Source organism: Lynx rufus, unplaced genomic scaffold (assembly GCF_022079265.1).
Source record: "Lynx rufus isolate CCGP_SWC_20201006 ecotype Redwood Valley unplaced genomic scaffold, mLynRuf1.p SCAF_3, whole genome shotgun sequence".
Lineage (NCBI taxonomy): Eukaryota > Metazoa > Chordata > Mammalia > Carnivora > Felidae > Lynx > Lynx rufus.
Window position 1 is genome coordinate 181879266 of NW_025814845.1, and position 15528 is coordinate 181894793.

At 39.4% G+C, this 15528-nt stretch overlaps 1 protein-coding gene across 6 annotated transcripts in view; it reads right to left on the minus strand.

Annotated features, from left to right (window-relative positions):
- The window catches only part of MTUS1 (microtubule associated scaffold protein 1), a 115745-nt gene that overhangs the window by 25131 nt on the left and 75086 nt on the right, over positions 1-15528 (minus strand). For all 6 annotated transcript variants that reach the window (XM_047092140.1, XM_047092141.1, XM_047092138.1 and 3 more), the window contains 2 exons: positions 11850-12064; positions 4274-4340 (listed from right to left, as the gene is read on the minus strand). In XM_047092140.1, the coding sequence (XP_046948096.1) occupies positions 4274-4340; positions 11850-12064 (282 nt within the window). The remainder of the gene's footprint in view (positions 1-4273; positions 4341-11849; positions 12065-15528) is intronic.

The window sequence follows — 15528 nt, forward strand, 5'->3', positions numbered from 1 at the left end:
AGGAGCCAGAAGGTTGAGGAGGAGAGAGGAGGACAAGGCATGTGAGACCCTCATTAGCTTAGGTGGTAACTGAAGAATGATGCCACTTCAGAAGACGATAAGCAGACTTTGAGGAATAGGTCTGAATGAGGAGACACGGCAGAGAGTTCAAGGAAGCAAAGGGCTGGGGAAACAGAAAGGCCTGATTACACCAGACTGGCTTTCCTGGAGGCAGTTCTTCACCGGGAAAAATACATCTGCAGCCTCGGAAGGAGAGAACTCGAAAACTAGATCTGTGCATCATCACCCTCCAGGTTGTAGATAAAACCACAGGAATGAATGGGATAACAGCCGACAAGGAAACCCTCACTATACTAAACACTATAGGGGTAAGCTATCTCCACTCAACAGAAATTTCCCAAGTCATTCAGCATGACCATAATGAAGAGTATGAGGCAATATGGAAAAGTGCTTGACACAAGCTAAAAAGATAAGAATACACATAAAATATCATGGACAAATTTCAAAATCATGTTGCTGTGTGGAAAAAAAAAAGCCAGACACAAAAAGAATATGATGTATGTTTCTATCTATATGAAATTCTAGAATACACGAAACTCATCTACGTGATAAAAATCAGATCATTGTTTGCTTCTGGAGAAGAGGGGTATCATCTGCCAGAGAGGAGAATGAAGGCATTTTCTGGGAGGATAGTGAGCTTTAATACCTTGATAAAGCTGTAAGTTACATGAGTGTATGTGTTTGTCAATAAGCATTCCATTGTAGGTAAGTGATACCTTAATAAAAAAAAAGTCAAGATATGAAATTGTCTACTCTCATATACACAAAGACACAGGAAATATGCAAAAGTAAAGTCTCCTAGTGGAATATGGGCTATTTTTCCCTCACTTCACAGTTTTAACTTTTTGCACACTACTCTTAAATAAAAAGAAATTTTAAAACCCTCAAATACCCATAAATATTTACCAATTACTTGTGAAAATGGAGAACATGTATTTTTTCCCCATAGGAAGTAGGAAAGAATCTCTGAAAGAAATTTACTCTCTGGAAAAAAATTTTTTTTTACTATCTGGAGACAATAAGGAAACACAAGATCATAGTAAGTACATGATTGTCAAGTATCGAGGACTCAGTGGAAGGAGGGGAGCCTCATGGGTTTGTTCTGAGGGAAGTTGGGTTAACTTGGCAGCACAGGACACTTGTCAGGGTGACGACTGAGACAACAGGGAAGTTAGTCAATGGAGGGGAGGGTTGGAGGCAGTTAGATTCTGAAGGTCACTATCACAGACTCTACTTGGGTTTTGGTGCTCCTGAGTCTGAGTTGTCTTTTATATTCTGCAGTTCTTAGTTTGAGAACCTTGCCTTAATTTTCATAGAGAAGATAAAGAAACATTACCCAATTAGAGAGTGGATCCAACAGCCCCCCCATATTTTGGAGAGAAATGGTGGATTCCTGGATGATGGTGGTGGTAGTAAGGCTCTCTTGAGGTGCCTGTGGTGGACCAGGTACCATGGCCAGTTGCTTCATACATATTACTATTTTACTCAAGCTCCGAGACAACCCAGAAAAATACGGATTAACTTCATACCCCCAGTGAGGAAACTGGACTCAAAGAAGCTAGGCAACTTCTAGTTAGGAATCCACGGACAAAAGGCTAGACTATGGCCTCCACTTTGCAAGCACTTGGACCGTGTCAGGAGGGGATCAATCACATCTCATTGGCATTTGAATCTGAAGACAAGAAAACAACCCATCCTGAGAGGTTTCTAGTAATATAGTCTAATTACAATTCCTTCCTGCAGTGTGGTTGATACCCCCACAAAACAGCAAATGTGACTATTACACAGCTATAAAATGGAGACATGTTAGCTTAATAGTAACTATTTAATAGTAGTTAACATTGGGTGCAACACACTCTACAGTGAGTTACTTCAGGTACTCCTCATGACTATCCCTGAGCAGACAATTATTAGTGCATGTGATAGATAATGAAATTGGGACTCAAGACCTGTAATGTGACTTGTCCTAGGTCACCCAGCTACAGAAAGGTCTGGACCTGGTTATTGTGACCACACAGTCTAACCATTCTATAGTACTGCCTCAAATTTTAAAATCGCATTTCGAACTTTGCTATGTAACCTGTTGTCTTTCATCTTAGTTCATGCTACAAACAATCCCACTGGCAGCTTCTGGAGAATTCTTCCTGGACTGTTTCCATCAGAAGAACTACGTCATGCCTTCTCTCCCCTCAAAGAACTGAGAACATACCCAAAAGGCTTTACATAGTTACTTGAGAAGTTCTACCTCATTCAATGGGAGCACTGACACATTCCCAATTGTGCCTTCCATTGAAAACCGTTCCTAATGTCATCGCATTACCCTGACAAGAGTCCCCTACTGCCGCGTTAACCCAACTCCCACCCAACTCCCACCTGGGTGACTGGACGCTATGGACAGGCCAACCACTGCATCCGGACACGTGGACAGCAGTGGTGAGAGAACACCACGGCACACTCTCCTTATCACAGATGGAAAGTGAGAACGGGTACAAACTGTGACAGCTATTTCCTGTCAGGCTACGTACCCAGTGGAGGTGCTGAGGACCCGGGTCCCACTTTAAATCATTTAATTGTGCTATCCACTAAAAGGTAAGAAGAGGATCCCCTATTCAAGCAGCATGAATGAGAACAGTGTTCCGCTGGCGTTTCGGCCCCATGTTGGAGAGGCCGAAACGTGAACCATCAGGGAGGCTCGTCTCCACCTCCACTGGGTCATAATGAACTCTGAAACACACACAAAAGGCCTCTTTCCTGACCTGCTCAACTCTATATCCATTACGTTATTTAAGGCACACAAAAAGCAAATTAAGTTGGTCATCTGGGTAATCAAAAGGGCAGCTGTCTAGTTAAGTAACAGGACAGAAAGCCTCAAATGCTAACGCCAGGAGGCCTGTTTCTCAGCTGTGGTTTCCTTGAACGGTTTGCCTAGAATTTTCAACTCTTTGGGGTCCTGAAGTTCCATCTGTTTTAAAATTACTTTTCTATAAAGAGTTCCTCATTTCCATCGCCTCAAATAAGGTCAGGAGAAAATGATGTCCCAGCTAGGTATTAAGAATCTGGAGGGGTAGTCAGCAGTTTGTGGTTGCCTCCCGTTGGGAGGTGAAAACAGAAAAGGAACACAGAGACAAGCCTTGGCCCCACATTGACTGCTATTTAATCTTTGCCCAGGGTTGGGGGGTGGCAGAGAAAAAAAAAATTAAGTCCAGCCAATTATATTGACAATGTTGAAATTCTGGTCTTGTCCAAAGACAGGTATTCTCCTAGAACTGGATGAACACAATTTTCGTCTCTGGCTGTTGCCTTTGCATTGTTTATACACATACCTACTCACACTTTAGGAGGAGGCTGTGAGCATACATAGGAAATCGCTAAGGGGAAGGAATTCAGCCTTTTAATGAATAACTCCAAACTGGGCTGAAGCTGAAGCAGGAAGCTGATTCTCTAGGGCTGAGGGGCCCATGGCGGACAGGGGCATCCCAAGACAGATGGTTCACTCCAACACAGTAGCTGAGGTAGGGAAGGCAAGATGGTCTCTGTTGCATGAACCCTGAAGACCCTTCCAGGAGAGTCAAGAACTAAAACTCAGCTCAGCCTACGAACAGCAGCACTGGTTGGTGGGTGTTACAGACTTCAGGGGCACATGGCTCCTGGTAGAACTGGGTCCTCCACCATCAGCCCTGTTCCAATTATTATAACATTAGCACAGAGCGTGCTTTCTTCAGACAGGCTATCCGGGATGCACAGCATCCTTCTCTTTACATACTTCCTCCTCGCAAACTGCCCCAAGGAAAGCGTAATGTAATTACTATTACCAGAGAGGGCATTTTCTCACCACTTTTTAATATGGAAAGAGGTTCAGGAAAAAAAAAAATGACAGAATTATTTAAGAGGAACCCACACAATTACAAAACTCGCTCTGTCCTTGTCTTCAGGAAGAGAAATGTTTTGGTCATCAAAAGCTCTGCTAGGCTTAGTCAGATCAGTGCCAGGAATTCTGTGAACTTGAGGTCAAGCTGCCAAGATTCAAAAGAAATGTTGATATTAAGTGTTTGCACAGATACCAGAGTGGGACAGCTAACAACTGCCAGCGTGCAACTCCAGCCATAATGCAGATGGGAGAACCGAATTTGCCAGTTGTCCCCTCATCCTGTCAAACTTAGGGGGGAAAAAAACAAAACAACACACACATACACAAAGGAAAAAAAGCTCTTACCTAGCTCTCCTCGAAGGTTAACAAGTTCTTGGGATAGGGTTTTGTGTTGTTTCAGCGCTTCCTCCCGCTGTGGAAAACACACATCAAGTTACTCATGTTTTCAGGAGGGTCCTTTTCAGTAAAGGCACACATTTGTTATCACCAGGAAAATGAGACTCAGAATCGAGAAGCCAAGATATGAATCATTTAAGCTAAACAGTTTGTGTTGTGAAAAAAACACAGATGTCCCTTAGTTGTTAGGGAAATTCATGTTTCAAAAATCTTTATTTTTTCAGGTTCTCGTCAAACCATCATTGGAGACACTCACTGGCATGGTACTTTTAAAAATATTTACTTTGAGCCATGCTTCATTGCTAATCCATAGAACCTTTCAGCAAATGCATACTTAAGACTTAATGCATTCTCCTCCAAGGGCAATAAAGCACTAATCAGTTTAAGATAAATATTTAATGTTCTAAACATACGCACTTATATGCACTTTGTCCTAGATTTGCAAATAAAAAAGTTTTGTTACAATGTCAGTCCTAAAAGGAAGAAGCCACAGTGAAAAAGAATCCTTAAAAAAAAGACAAAATTAAACTAATTTTACCCATCCCCACATTATTTTCTAAGGATTATTATATTTGAGATCAGCTATAATTGTAAGGAGATGTTAAGAGAAATGAAATCAAAGAATATCAGGCAACTGTTTCCGTATCAAAAAAGCAATTATTAATTCCGTAAAAAAAAGAACAATTTCCAAGTTACCAGCAACTTAAAGCAATCACACACACACACACACACACACACACACACACACACACACACACACACACACAGAGCGATAGATACAGTTTCTTAAAAGGTTGATTCCCTACCACCAGGGCATAACTAAGGAAAAGGCAGAATTCAGAGCTCTCTGAAAATGCCCTCACTAGGATCACCCGAGACGGAGCTCCTGCCGCATCTTGATCACAGTATTGCAGAGATCATGAGACCCAGTCTTTTGCAGGCAAGAGTTGCTCGTCATTCCAAGCATTCCCCCCTAATTCCAGACAAGCTCTGCCTCAGTCCCTGACATTCTCCCAGAAACGCACTATAAGCAAATACTAATTACCCTTGTTGCTGCACAGGGAGGATAGAGACACATTTTGCTGCTGGAGCAGCCCATTTTCCAGCTTCTGTCTGCACCTGTCCCCACCCCACCCCACCCCCCCACCCCGCACCGTCCAAGAAGTGCACAGGTGGCCACGCCACCCACCAGTCGGGTCTGCCTACATTCAAAGCTCTACCGGGAAGAGCATGATTGGTCCTCGGTTAGCCTTACTTCACATCCTGCAGGTTACCGTATGCCTCTCTCCTCTCAGAAGCTGATTGCTGCAGCTTCTGCCTTTGGCACAAACAGCCCGCGATTACTTAAAGCCACAGCCCTTCATTTATGAAAAATGAGAGCCAGACATTAGACTGATCGATGGCCACTTACTTAAATATCAGCTGGTACAGTGCAAAGAAAAACTGACCTTCTCTGCCTGGATAATGGAGTTATTTTTAGATTTGTGAACCTTTTTAGTTCCCTCTCTAATTGAGGTCGTTAGGTGATCACACTTACTAATAGAAAAGAGAAACGTGTTCTCCAAAACCTGTATACTAAAGGAGCCTGTGAACGAGGCAAAGAACAATCCAAGTGTGTGTTTTGTGACTTACAATTCACAATGACACAGTAAGACGAATGGTGTTTGCTGCAAAATTTAATCTGAATGCTTAGAACACGGTCTATCGGTGTTTAAAGTTAAAGTGGGCAGTGCTGATTGGAGAGTGGGAGATCAGGTATCTTCTATAACTTGTACTTTTTACTTTGTAGGGGTCTCTCACTAAAGAGCTAAGGAAGTTAACAACGGCATGCTAACACTGTCACATGGGTAGTTAACAGTGACTGGAATTTAAGAAACACTTTCTCCTTGAGTACACTTTGCCATTAATGGTATTCTCAATGCTTGATTTTTTTAAAGTGCAGTATTAAATTGTTCTGAAATTACGAATCCGTGAGTCCAGGGGCGCCTGGGTGGCTCAGCCGATTAAGCATCCGACTTTGGCTCAGGTCGCGATCTCGCAGTTCGCGGGTTCGAGCCCCACATCAGGCTCTGTGCTGACCGCTCAGAGTCTGGAGCCTGCTTCAGATTTTGTCTCCCTCTCTCTGCCCCTCCCCCTGCTCATGCTCTCAACAATAAATAAATATACATTTTTTTAGTTAAAAAAAATAACAACAACAAAACAAATCCGTGAGTTCAGGTTTTAAAAAATGAACAAGTAATGAGTGTTCTAATGTAGAAATTAAAGTCTCAGGAAAAATCAACCTGGATAAAATTGGAAGAAAAGCGAATGGAAATAGATGTAATACATGCCTTTCTTACTCTCATAAATTTAGGCCTTAATTTTGTTTGCTTAGTGATCTATTTCAAGTCAATACCAGCAAGTTTTGTCATGCAATTGTCAAAAACACCAGGAAACAGCTTTACTAGATACCCACAAGCAATTAAAAATCGCTTAATTGAAAAATTAAGTTGATATGTAATTTCCAGAAGTAATTTTATGAAAACGTTTACACCCTGGCATGAACACCTACCGCATGATCTCTCGGCTTATTAAAGAGGTTTGGGGGACAAGGAATTTCAGTTCATGTGAACACTTCCCCCAACAATACTGCATCCCACCTTCCTGTCCCAGAAGCCACTGACAGCTTCCAATCTCTGTCAGTCTGAGTCAACAGTGACAGGAAAGCCGTGAGGTCATCTTTGTCTCTCTTTTGTCTAAATGGGTTGTTCCAAAGTCAGTCCATTCTTCCTCATGAGCCTTGACTCTATCACACTTTTTCTACTAGTGCAACCTCCACTCCAGTCCTGATCTCCAGAAATTCATTCCGATGCTAGTGAAAGCATCCCTCCACAGGACCTTGCAGGGGGCTGCTTGATTACTGTCCCATGGTCTTTGTACACACAGATGCCCCTACCCCCCAAAACTATTCCATTTAGTCCATGAAAAATAAAATTCACCCTAGGTCCAAGAATCTCCAACATCCAGCTCCTGTTTAGGCTCCCAATTCCTGTTCTGTACAAATCACACTTGCTACCCATGTCCCACCTCCACAAGAACAAATTGACCTGACCCATTACATAACCCTGAAGGGAATGTTCAATGTCAATCATACTTACCATCTCCCTTTCCCCAAAACCTGGAGATGACATTTATCTTTCTGAATTGATTGGCAAATTATTACTCTGCCAATTAACAAAGCACCATTTCAGATGCTGGGGAAAAGTATGCAAGAAATTTAAGACATGGTTCTTGCCTTCAAGATTGGGACCTGAATAGAACTAAAATGGCCGGGCCCAACTCTCTTATCATTCAAGGCAGATGACCTCATCTGGGGGGAAGCGGCAGAAGATAAAGGAAAAACTAAGGGCTTTATACGTGATCCTATATGACATGCAAATGGCAGTGCCCACACCATTGTGTCAGTTTCTGCCTGACTCTCTCTGGGAGCTTGCCCTTTAAGAGATCTATCCTTTACTAGTAAATGATGAAAATGTATTTTGTCACTCAGCTGCTGATTGCTTGTTTCTTTTTATTCAACGACTCCTCTATCAGTGCTTCTGTCTTAGATGATAAACTCTTTATAGTCAAGATAACAAGTTTATTTAATTCTCTTTGTATTTTAACATGCAGAATTCTACACAATGTGGGGGGGGGGAAAGCAGGAGGTAGGAATCTGGATATAAATCTGCTTTTCTACGCACTTATTAATATATGAAGTGCTCCAAGGGAAAAAAAAATGGATTCACTATAATTTAATTAGGGGTCCCTGAAACACAGGCACTTAGTCTCTGGCTGCCATCCCATCAGTGGGCCTGAATTTGCTAGCTATTGAAGAGCACCACCAGCACAGGGGATTTTGTAGAAAAGAGCCATGTCAGATCGCTCAGACGGGTACCCTCTCCCACCTCCTCCCCACCACTCACACAATGAATCATGTCCACTTTTTTTTTGCCCTGAGACTTTTTTACCTATAGTAGCCTGCTAGTGTCATTCAAAATTCACCTTGTTTGGGTGCTACGTTAGGCTGGATTTCACTTTGGCTGTCTGCACAGAACACTGCTCAACCATCCAAGGATAGACCTGGAATTGGAATAAACTGAAACCATCAACAATGTGTCCTCTGGGAAACAGAAAGTGTGATATTCGTTTCCAGATTCATGAGGCACTTATTAGAACTTCCATGTAATGAATTATTTCTGCCACTAGAATGGGAAAATTATAGTTATTAAACAGGCTTGCAACCAAAGGGTAAGTGATAGCTCTAGGATTCCCTATAATCAATCATTTTTATCCATACTCTAATGCTCTAAAGCCACTTGGGAAAAACTCAGCAATAAGATATATATGTATATACAGATCAGTCTATACCTACAATCTACATCTGCTTATCCACATATCAATCCATCAATCACTTGTATAGTGGGTAGGAGAGAACCAAAGGGTTAAGAGGAAAATTGTGCTGAAGAATTACTTAACTTTTCCCCTGTTTATGCCTGTCCTTTCTAACTGTTTTATAAAAGTGTCCTGCACACATTAGGCAATCAGTAAATATTTGCTGATTGATTATAAAGAGCAAAGAACTTTTGCATCAAGACTTTATATGTTCATCTTACATTTGGGATTCCATCCTGTCTATTCATCCATTTGTTTGTTCAGGTATACAATGTACATCTGTTATATAAAGTCCGGCCATAAGTACTAGGGTCATTTCCTAAGAAGAAACTAGACACAGACCCTACTTTCAGTGAGCTTCTGGTCTTAAAAAGCCTAAATGAGTGCAAATAATTACCTGTAATACAAGGTAAAGAGTGACAGAGAAATAGAAGTGTTCCTAGAATCCAGAAGGTCGAGAGAACATAGAGCCAGAAGGATCAGGAAATAAAAGAGGGAGTTTTTGACCCAATTTATAAGAAATCCAGTGGAGTCACAATTACATTGGCATTAAAACCTAAATTAGGTGCAATATGAAATTCACATACAGTAAAAGTATCCCTGAAACTCATTAAGAGTTTGTCCTGTTATAGACTGACCAAACATTTGTCAGTTTATCCAAATAAGTGAGGTGTTTCTTCTAATGTTCGATCTACTCCTCCTCCAACTGAGCATGTGAAAAAGAGTATGGTTTGTGTTTACGAGCAAGGCTGTATGGGGAAAAATTACCTTGAAACAGCAGGATCACATGGACCGTGGGAGGTTCATGCCCACGTGAGTGATTTAGAAACCAAAGGAAGAGCAGGCTCCATAACTCATCTCACATCCACTTCTGGGCCTCTCCTCATGGAGGGGCATGAAAGGCAGGACTGCCTGATCTATTTAATTTGCATTTTCTACTTGTTGTTTGTACAGTGAATCCATGTAAATTAAATGTAGATAGTGGTATGATGCTGCTATAAGATGTGAACATGTAGATATTAGAAAGAAGGGCAGTGGCCCAGTAATAAATAGCATGTGAACAAAGAATAGGAAAGTTGAGACATTCATAGATGATTTTAAGTTCCTAGCGTCCTAGACCTAGGTTCAAGTCCTGGTGTTCCTCTAAAATTAGCTGTCTGCTGATAGATGAGTTACTTTGTAGCTCCATGCCTCAGTTTTCTTACTAGTAAATTCCAATTTGTGTTTTTGGACAAGATGTAATAAGTTACGAATGTCTAGAATTTAGTAAATATTCAAGGAACGTTATATCCCTCTTGCTTTTTCTCTACCTCACTAATTATACAGCTAGAGCCGATAGGCAGTGAGGTGAGGCTAAAAAGAGCAGCTCATGCCAAATTATAGAATCTTATATTCCAAGTTATACCCCAGAGTTTTCCAGAGGACATATAATGTGAGCCATGTATATTATTTTAATTTCCTAAAAGTGAAGATTAAATTTTAATATATTTTAAGTCAGTATACCCAACATATTATCATGTTGACATATAGTCAACAGAAAAATTATTCACACGATATCTTACATTTTTTTCATACTGTCTTCAAAATTCATGTGTAGTTTAATGCTTAACCACATATCTTAAGTTAGTCTTACTGCACTTCAAGTGTCCAAAAGCTTCATAAAGACAGTAGCTACCATATAGGACAGGTAAGCTGTAGACAAAGGTTTCAGTCAGTAGAGTGGAATGCTTTGGAAAGATGAATCTGTTGGCAGTGCTTGGGATAAACGAGTGAAGGGAGCGCAGGCCTAAAACCTAGTTAAGAAGTAGTTATCACAATCTAATGGACAGTTCTCTTGAGTCTGAACAAGGTTGGCAACAGTAGGAATGGAAAAGAGGGGATGGTGGAGGGGGGGCAACACTGTAGGATGAGGGCCCACAGGACTTAATGACTCATTCCATGTGAGAGAGAAAGGAATTGAACATGGGGCCGGGTAGGCTAGCTGCAGTAAAACAAATTTATTGGTTTATCACAAAAGAGACTAACTGTTTCCTGCATTTGATCTTACGTGGTCTCCAATTTTACCTACTTGATAATATAAGCCAGCTTTCCAATTCCCTCCTTACATATTAAAGAGCAACAGAAGTACCATATACCCCTACAATTTTTAAAACTAGGTATATGTGTCTATCTTGCTCTCAAAAAGATGTATTTGGACAAAGCTGTAAAATGTTCACCAAATATTGATCCCAACTGACTATCAGCTTGGTTACTTGCAAAGACAGAGACCAAGTCTCATTCACCTCTGTCTCCCCTGCCCCAGACAGGCAACCATATCACAGTAGCCTCTGTAGAAAATGAACACAGGTTTGTTGCACAAACTGAACTACAGAACAAGCAAACTGAACAGTTTTCTTCTTGAGATGTTATGGATGTGCATCTTTTAAGACGGTGATTAAAAAAATTATCTAAACAGCTCAAGTATAATTTCATCCCAGTGTTTCCGCTCAGATAATCGCAGTTTTTGGTGGTATACCAGTAGCACACATTCATAGAAGCTTGGCTTCTCAATGCATTTTAACTCGTCCCTGAACGAACATCCTTGTAGAATGTCAGGGAAGACTAAGTAAGCAAAGAAAATCTGTTTCGCATCTGTTGTACCACAACCCATTTTAGGAATGGATGGAAATTCTGCAAAGTCCCCAGACCCATACTGGGAGTTACCTTGGAAGTGTTCCTTGACCCATAAATATAACCAATCTCATTTTTCAAAGCATTCAACTAAAGGTGATATGAAGAGCTACATTCAGTTAGACAAAAAATTGAGTGAAAAAATGTTAATGCTAATATTGGTTAGAGACGTATACAAGTACAACAAGCAATTATCTTTTGCCATTGTCAGTCTGAGTGATTTTGAAAGAGAAAAGAAAGTTGTAGAAGTGTTTCCATCCCAAATTTCTAGAGAGAGAGACTGAGGTATCAAACGAGTTGACAAAAGCATAATTGGATGAATTATATCCGGTCTCATCATTCATTAACTGAAAAGTGTTCACAAGGCAAGAGCGTGAACACCGCCCCCTCCCCCATGCCTCACCTCAGGGACAAAGACGGTTTAGAGGGTACACATCCTTACCTCAGAGAGTAGGTGCTGAATCACAACTGTCAATGCCTCAAACTTGGTATTACCACAGGAAAGAAGCTGCTTGAGCTGCAGGATAAATCCACTTTGGTTTTCACATTTTGTTTTATAATGAGCCAATTCAAGTGTTTTTTCAGAAGATAGCACATCTGGAGACGTCTGTGTCTGGATATACAAACTTCTGGGATTCTTCTGCCTGCCCTTTTCAACTGTAAAAGAAATGAGTATACATAGGAAGATATGTGATTTTTATTTTTATAATCACTACCATCTGGGTTCAAAAACAACTAAATAAGCCACAGAAATGCACTTAAGTTATATTTACATAAGGAAAGCATATGGCTCAGAACAGAAATTAATCACATATCTAGATGTTTGGAATGTACAAACACAGACCATGTCTCTAGCCCTGACTTAAAAGATTTACATGGGGCAGAGAACCATTTGTTCATGTACGTGAAACAAATAGATTTAGCAATCCAGACACATGAAAATTGTGTGCAAAATAATGTAGATATCACAGTTTCTAATTTTTTTAGGTAAATTGGCACAGTATCCTGTGACAAGTTCCCTGAGTCTGTATTCTGATCACATATGCTCAAAGAAAAACACAAGCGATTGGACTTTCAACACCTCTCCCTCCTCCTCCACATTTTCTACAAATCTCCCATCCTTTCCTGCTGATGGCCTGGTCATTACAAAGATTTATACTGCAGATGAGTCACTTCCTCATCTCTAATAAATCATTACACATATTGAACACCTACTCACATCTTGTCCCTTAAGTTCACTGCTAAAAGTACTATATTCTTGACTATACTCTGTTTTCTATCAAACACAAGCTTTATTGTTTTTCCCCTCTCCAAGTAGTAATAATAGCCTACGCATTTTTTTTTTTAAAGCTCATGCTAATACTCCAAATCCAACTAAGATGCTGTGCTAAGTGATTATTCACTTTCTGTGCCACGGGTGTCCTGGGAATTACTCTATTTTAAATGAAAAACTGCTCAGTTTTGGAACCATTCCAAATATCTCCATCACTTTAAATATCCAACAGAACTGGAAGAACACACAACAAGCTGCTTAGCTTCTTGAAATAAGTAGGCCAAGTAATCAAAACTAAATCTGAAAAAAAGATACAAGAAACAAACAAACAAAAAAAGCTTCCCTGTTCTCAGAGGTATTCCTGATGGCGTTCACATTCTGTGCTAACAAACCTAAGGAAATTTTATAGATGGGAATTATTTCTTCTAATTTTTCAGGGAGAGGGACACTAAAGTAATGTCTTGGGGAAAAAAAGAAACAAACTTGACTATTCATGCTCCAAGAACCAATTACAAAATACACTCAATATATTCCTTAAATTAAAAAAAAAGGGGGGGGGCGAAAAAAGGTTCTCATTTTCTTTGATGCTTTCTATGGCTAAATGACTCATATTTGTATTAATACTTGATAATTCACTGTTCTAAAATGACTAAAATATCTTTTGCGTTTTAAAAACACTTAAAGGGTCAAGTATTTGCCCATAGTCTTTCTTAGTAATCATTAACAGCTACTTAGCACTAACTGCCACTTCCAAAGCAGAGGAAGAAAGCAACCAAGTTCCTTGTCATAATATTCAAGTCCCATAGGGAGAGCTTTTAAGAGTCATATTTTAATGAAAAATAATCTAAATATTTTACAGTTTGTCTAAGTGTCTGAAGTTAGCATTCCTTTATTTTTCGTCATTTCCTAAAATGTTCTCAGGAGTTCTACTCTTCACATAAAATAATAATTACATAGAGTTTTACTGCTCAGTGAGTGTTCTCACTTTCCCTCTTTCATCCCCTTAGTAACTCTCCATAGGGAAGGCGAGGTTCCAGGGTGGGAAGGGCCTTGTCCAGGCTCAGAGGGCTTCTATGGGACAGATCCAAAGTCAGAACCTAGGCCTCCGACACCCAGTGTCTACTGTTCCCACCCATCCTGGAAAGTAGAGACGGGGAGGAGACGTAATATCTAATTAAAAATAATCATTTATGCAATAATCATAATAAAATATCACTTAAATATATCAAGCCCCTTATTTGGTAACTCTTCATTTCAGTAAACCTACATGTAGATAAACATCTGCATTTTATATAGTTTCCTATAATTTTATACGAACAGAACAGCAAAAAAACATCTTTTAACTCTTTGACCAATTAGAATTCAGTGCAACATATGCAGATATAAATTCATTCTCCTGACACTGCTGTATGTCCTACTAATATTTATGTAATTCATTTGATTATTGATATACTACATTCAGTTTATCATTTCTTGAATCCCTTAACCATGTTTGATTCTTTTTCTAGAATTTCTATGCTGATCAATTTTATTACTTAACACAGTATCAGAGTTTTAAAACTGTTAGGCTATAATTATTTGCAAAATTTGAGATGTAAGTATTTTATATTAACATTTTTGAAGAAAACATTCTTTAAAATTCTTGACTACTGAGACTTTCTGATGAGTTTTACTGGTCAGGTTCTAGTAAGTTATTTCATAAGGAGATAAATTTAAATTAATTTATTAAGCATTGTTTTTCCACCTTCGGGTTCAGAATACATGTACTCTTTTTGTAGCACCAAATTTTATATTTTCCTTCAAATTATCTCTTATATCAAAGTCAGGCAATATCTAGTAATACGTCTGGCTTCGTAAACTTTTTTTTTCGGTATTATCAATATTTTAAAATTTTACTGTAGTTAAAATATTTGCTAGCAATATTGTTTGGATAAATTACTTGATATTAATCTTTTTTTTCTTACTAAATGGTTAATTCCATTTCTAACATTATTTTAAAAAGAGGGAGAGGGGTGCCCTGGGAGGCTAAGTCGGTTAAGCATTGGACTCTTGGTTTCGGCTCAGGTCATGATCTCATGGTTCATGAGTTCGAGCCCCGCATCGGGCTCTGCACTGTTAGTTTGGGGTTCTCTCCCTCCCTCCTTCCCTCTCTCTCTCCTCATCCCTTGCTTTAACCCTCTCTCTCTCTCTGAAAATAAACTTTAAAAAAGTAAAAAAAAATAAAAAGAGGGAGATAGCCTTATTTCTTTCTTGCTTTAACTGTTTCTCAGTGTCCATAGATTTTAAAATAATACATCTCTAGCATATTAAGAATCTGTCAATACTGTTTTTGAAGTGTTTAAAAAATACAAGTTGGGTTTGCTGACTCTATATTAAGCCTCTGAAGCCATTATGATTTTTACTAGATTCTATTTAATTTGATAAATTTTTGTTAAAGGCTTTTCTTAAGCCACAGTGGCTTCAAATTCCTAAGACATTCTTTTCTCTTTTTCAATTAAAATACTTTTTACCATCTGAAATGTAGTTCCTCCTCATTTTTTTGAAGCATAACTGACATTTAACATAATATTAGTTTCAGATGTGCAACATGATGATTCACTATTTGTATATACTGGGAAATGATCACCACTATAGTCTAGTTAACATCTGTTCCCATACATAGCTACAAAATTTTTTTTCTTGTAATGAGACCTTTAAAGATCCCTCTTAACAGTTTCAAATATGCACTACAGTATATCTACTCTAGTCCCATATTGTACATTACATCCCCACGACCTTTTTATAGCTCGAAGTTCGTACCTTCTGACCTCTTTCACCCATTGCACACCCACCCCCAAAACAAACTCAC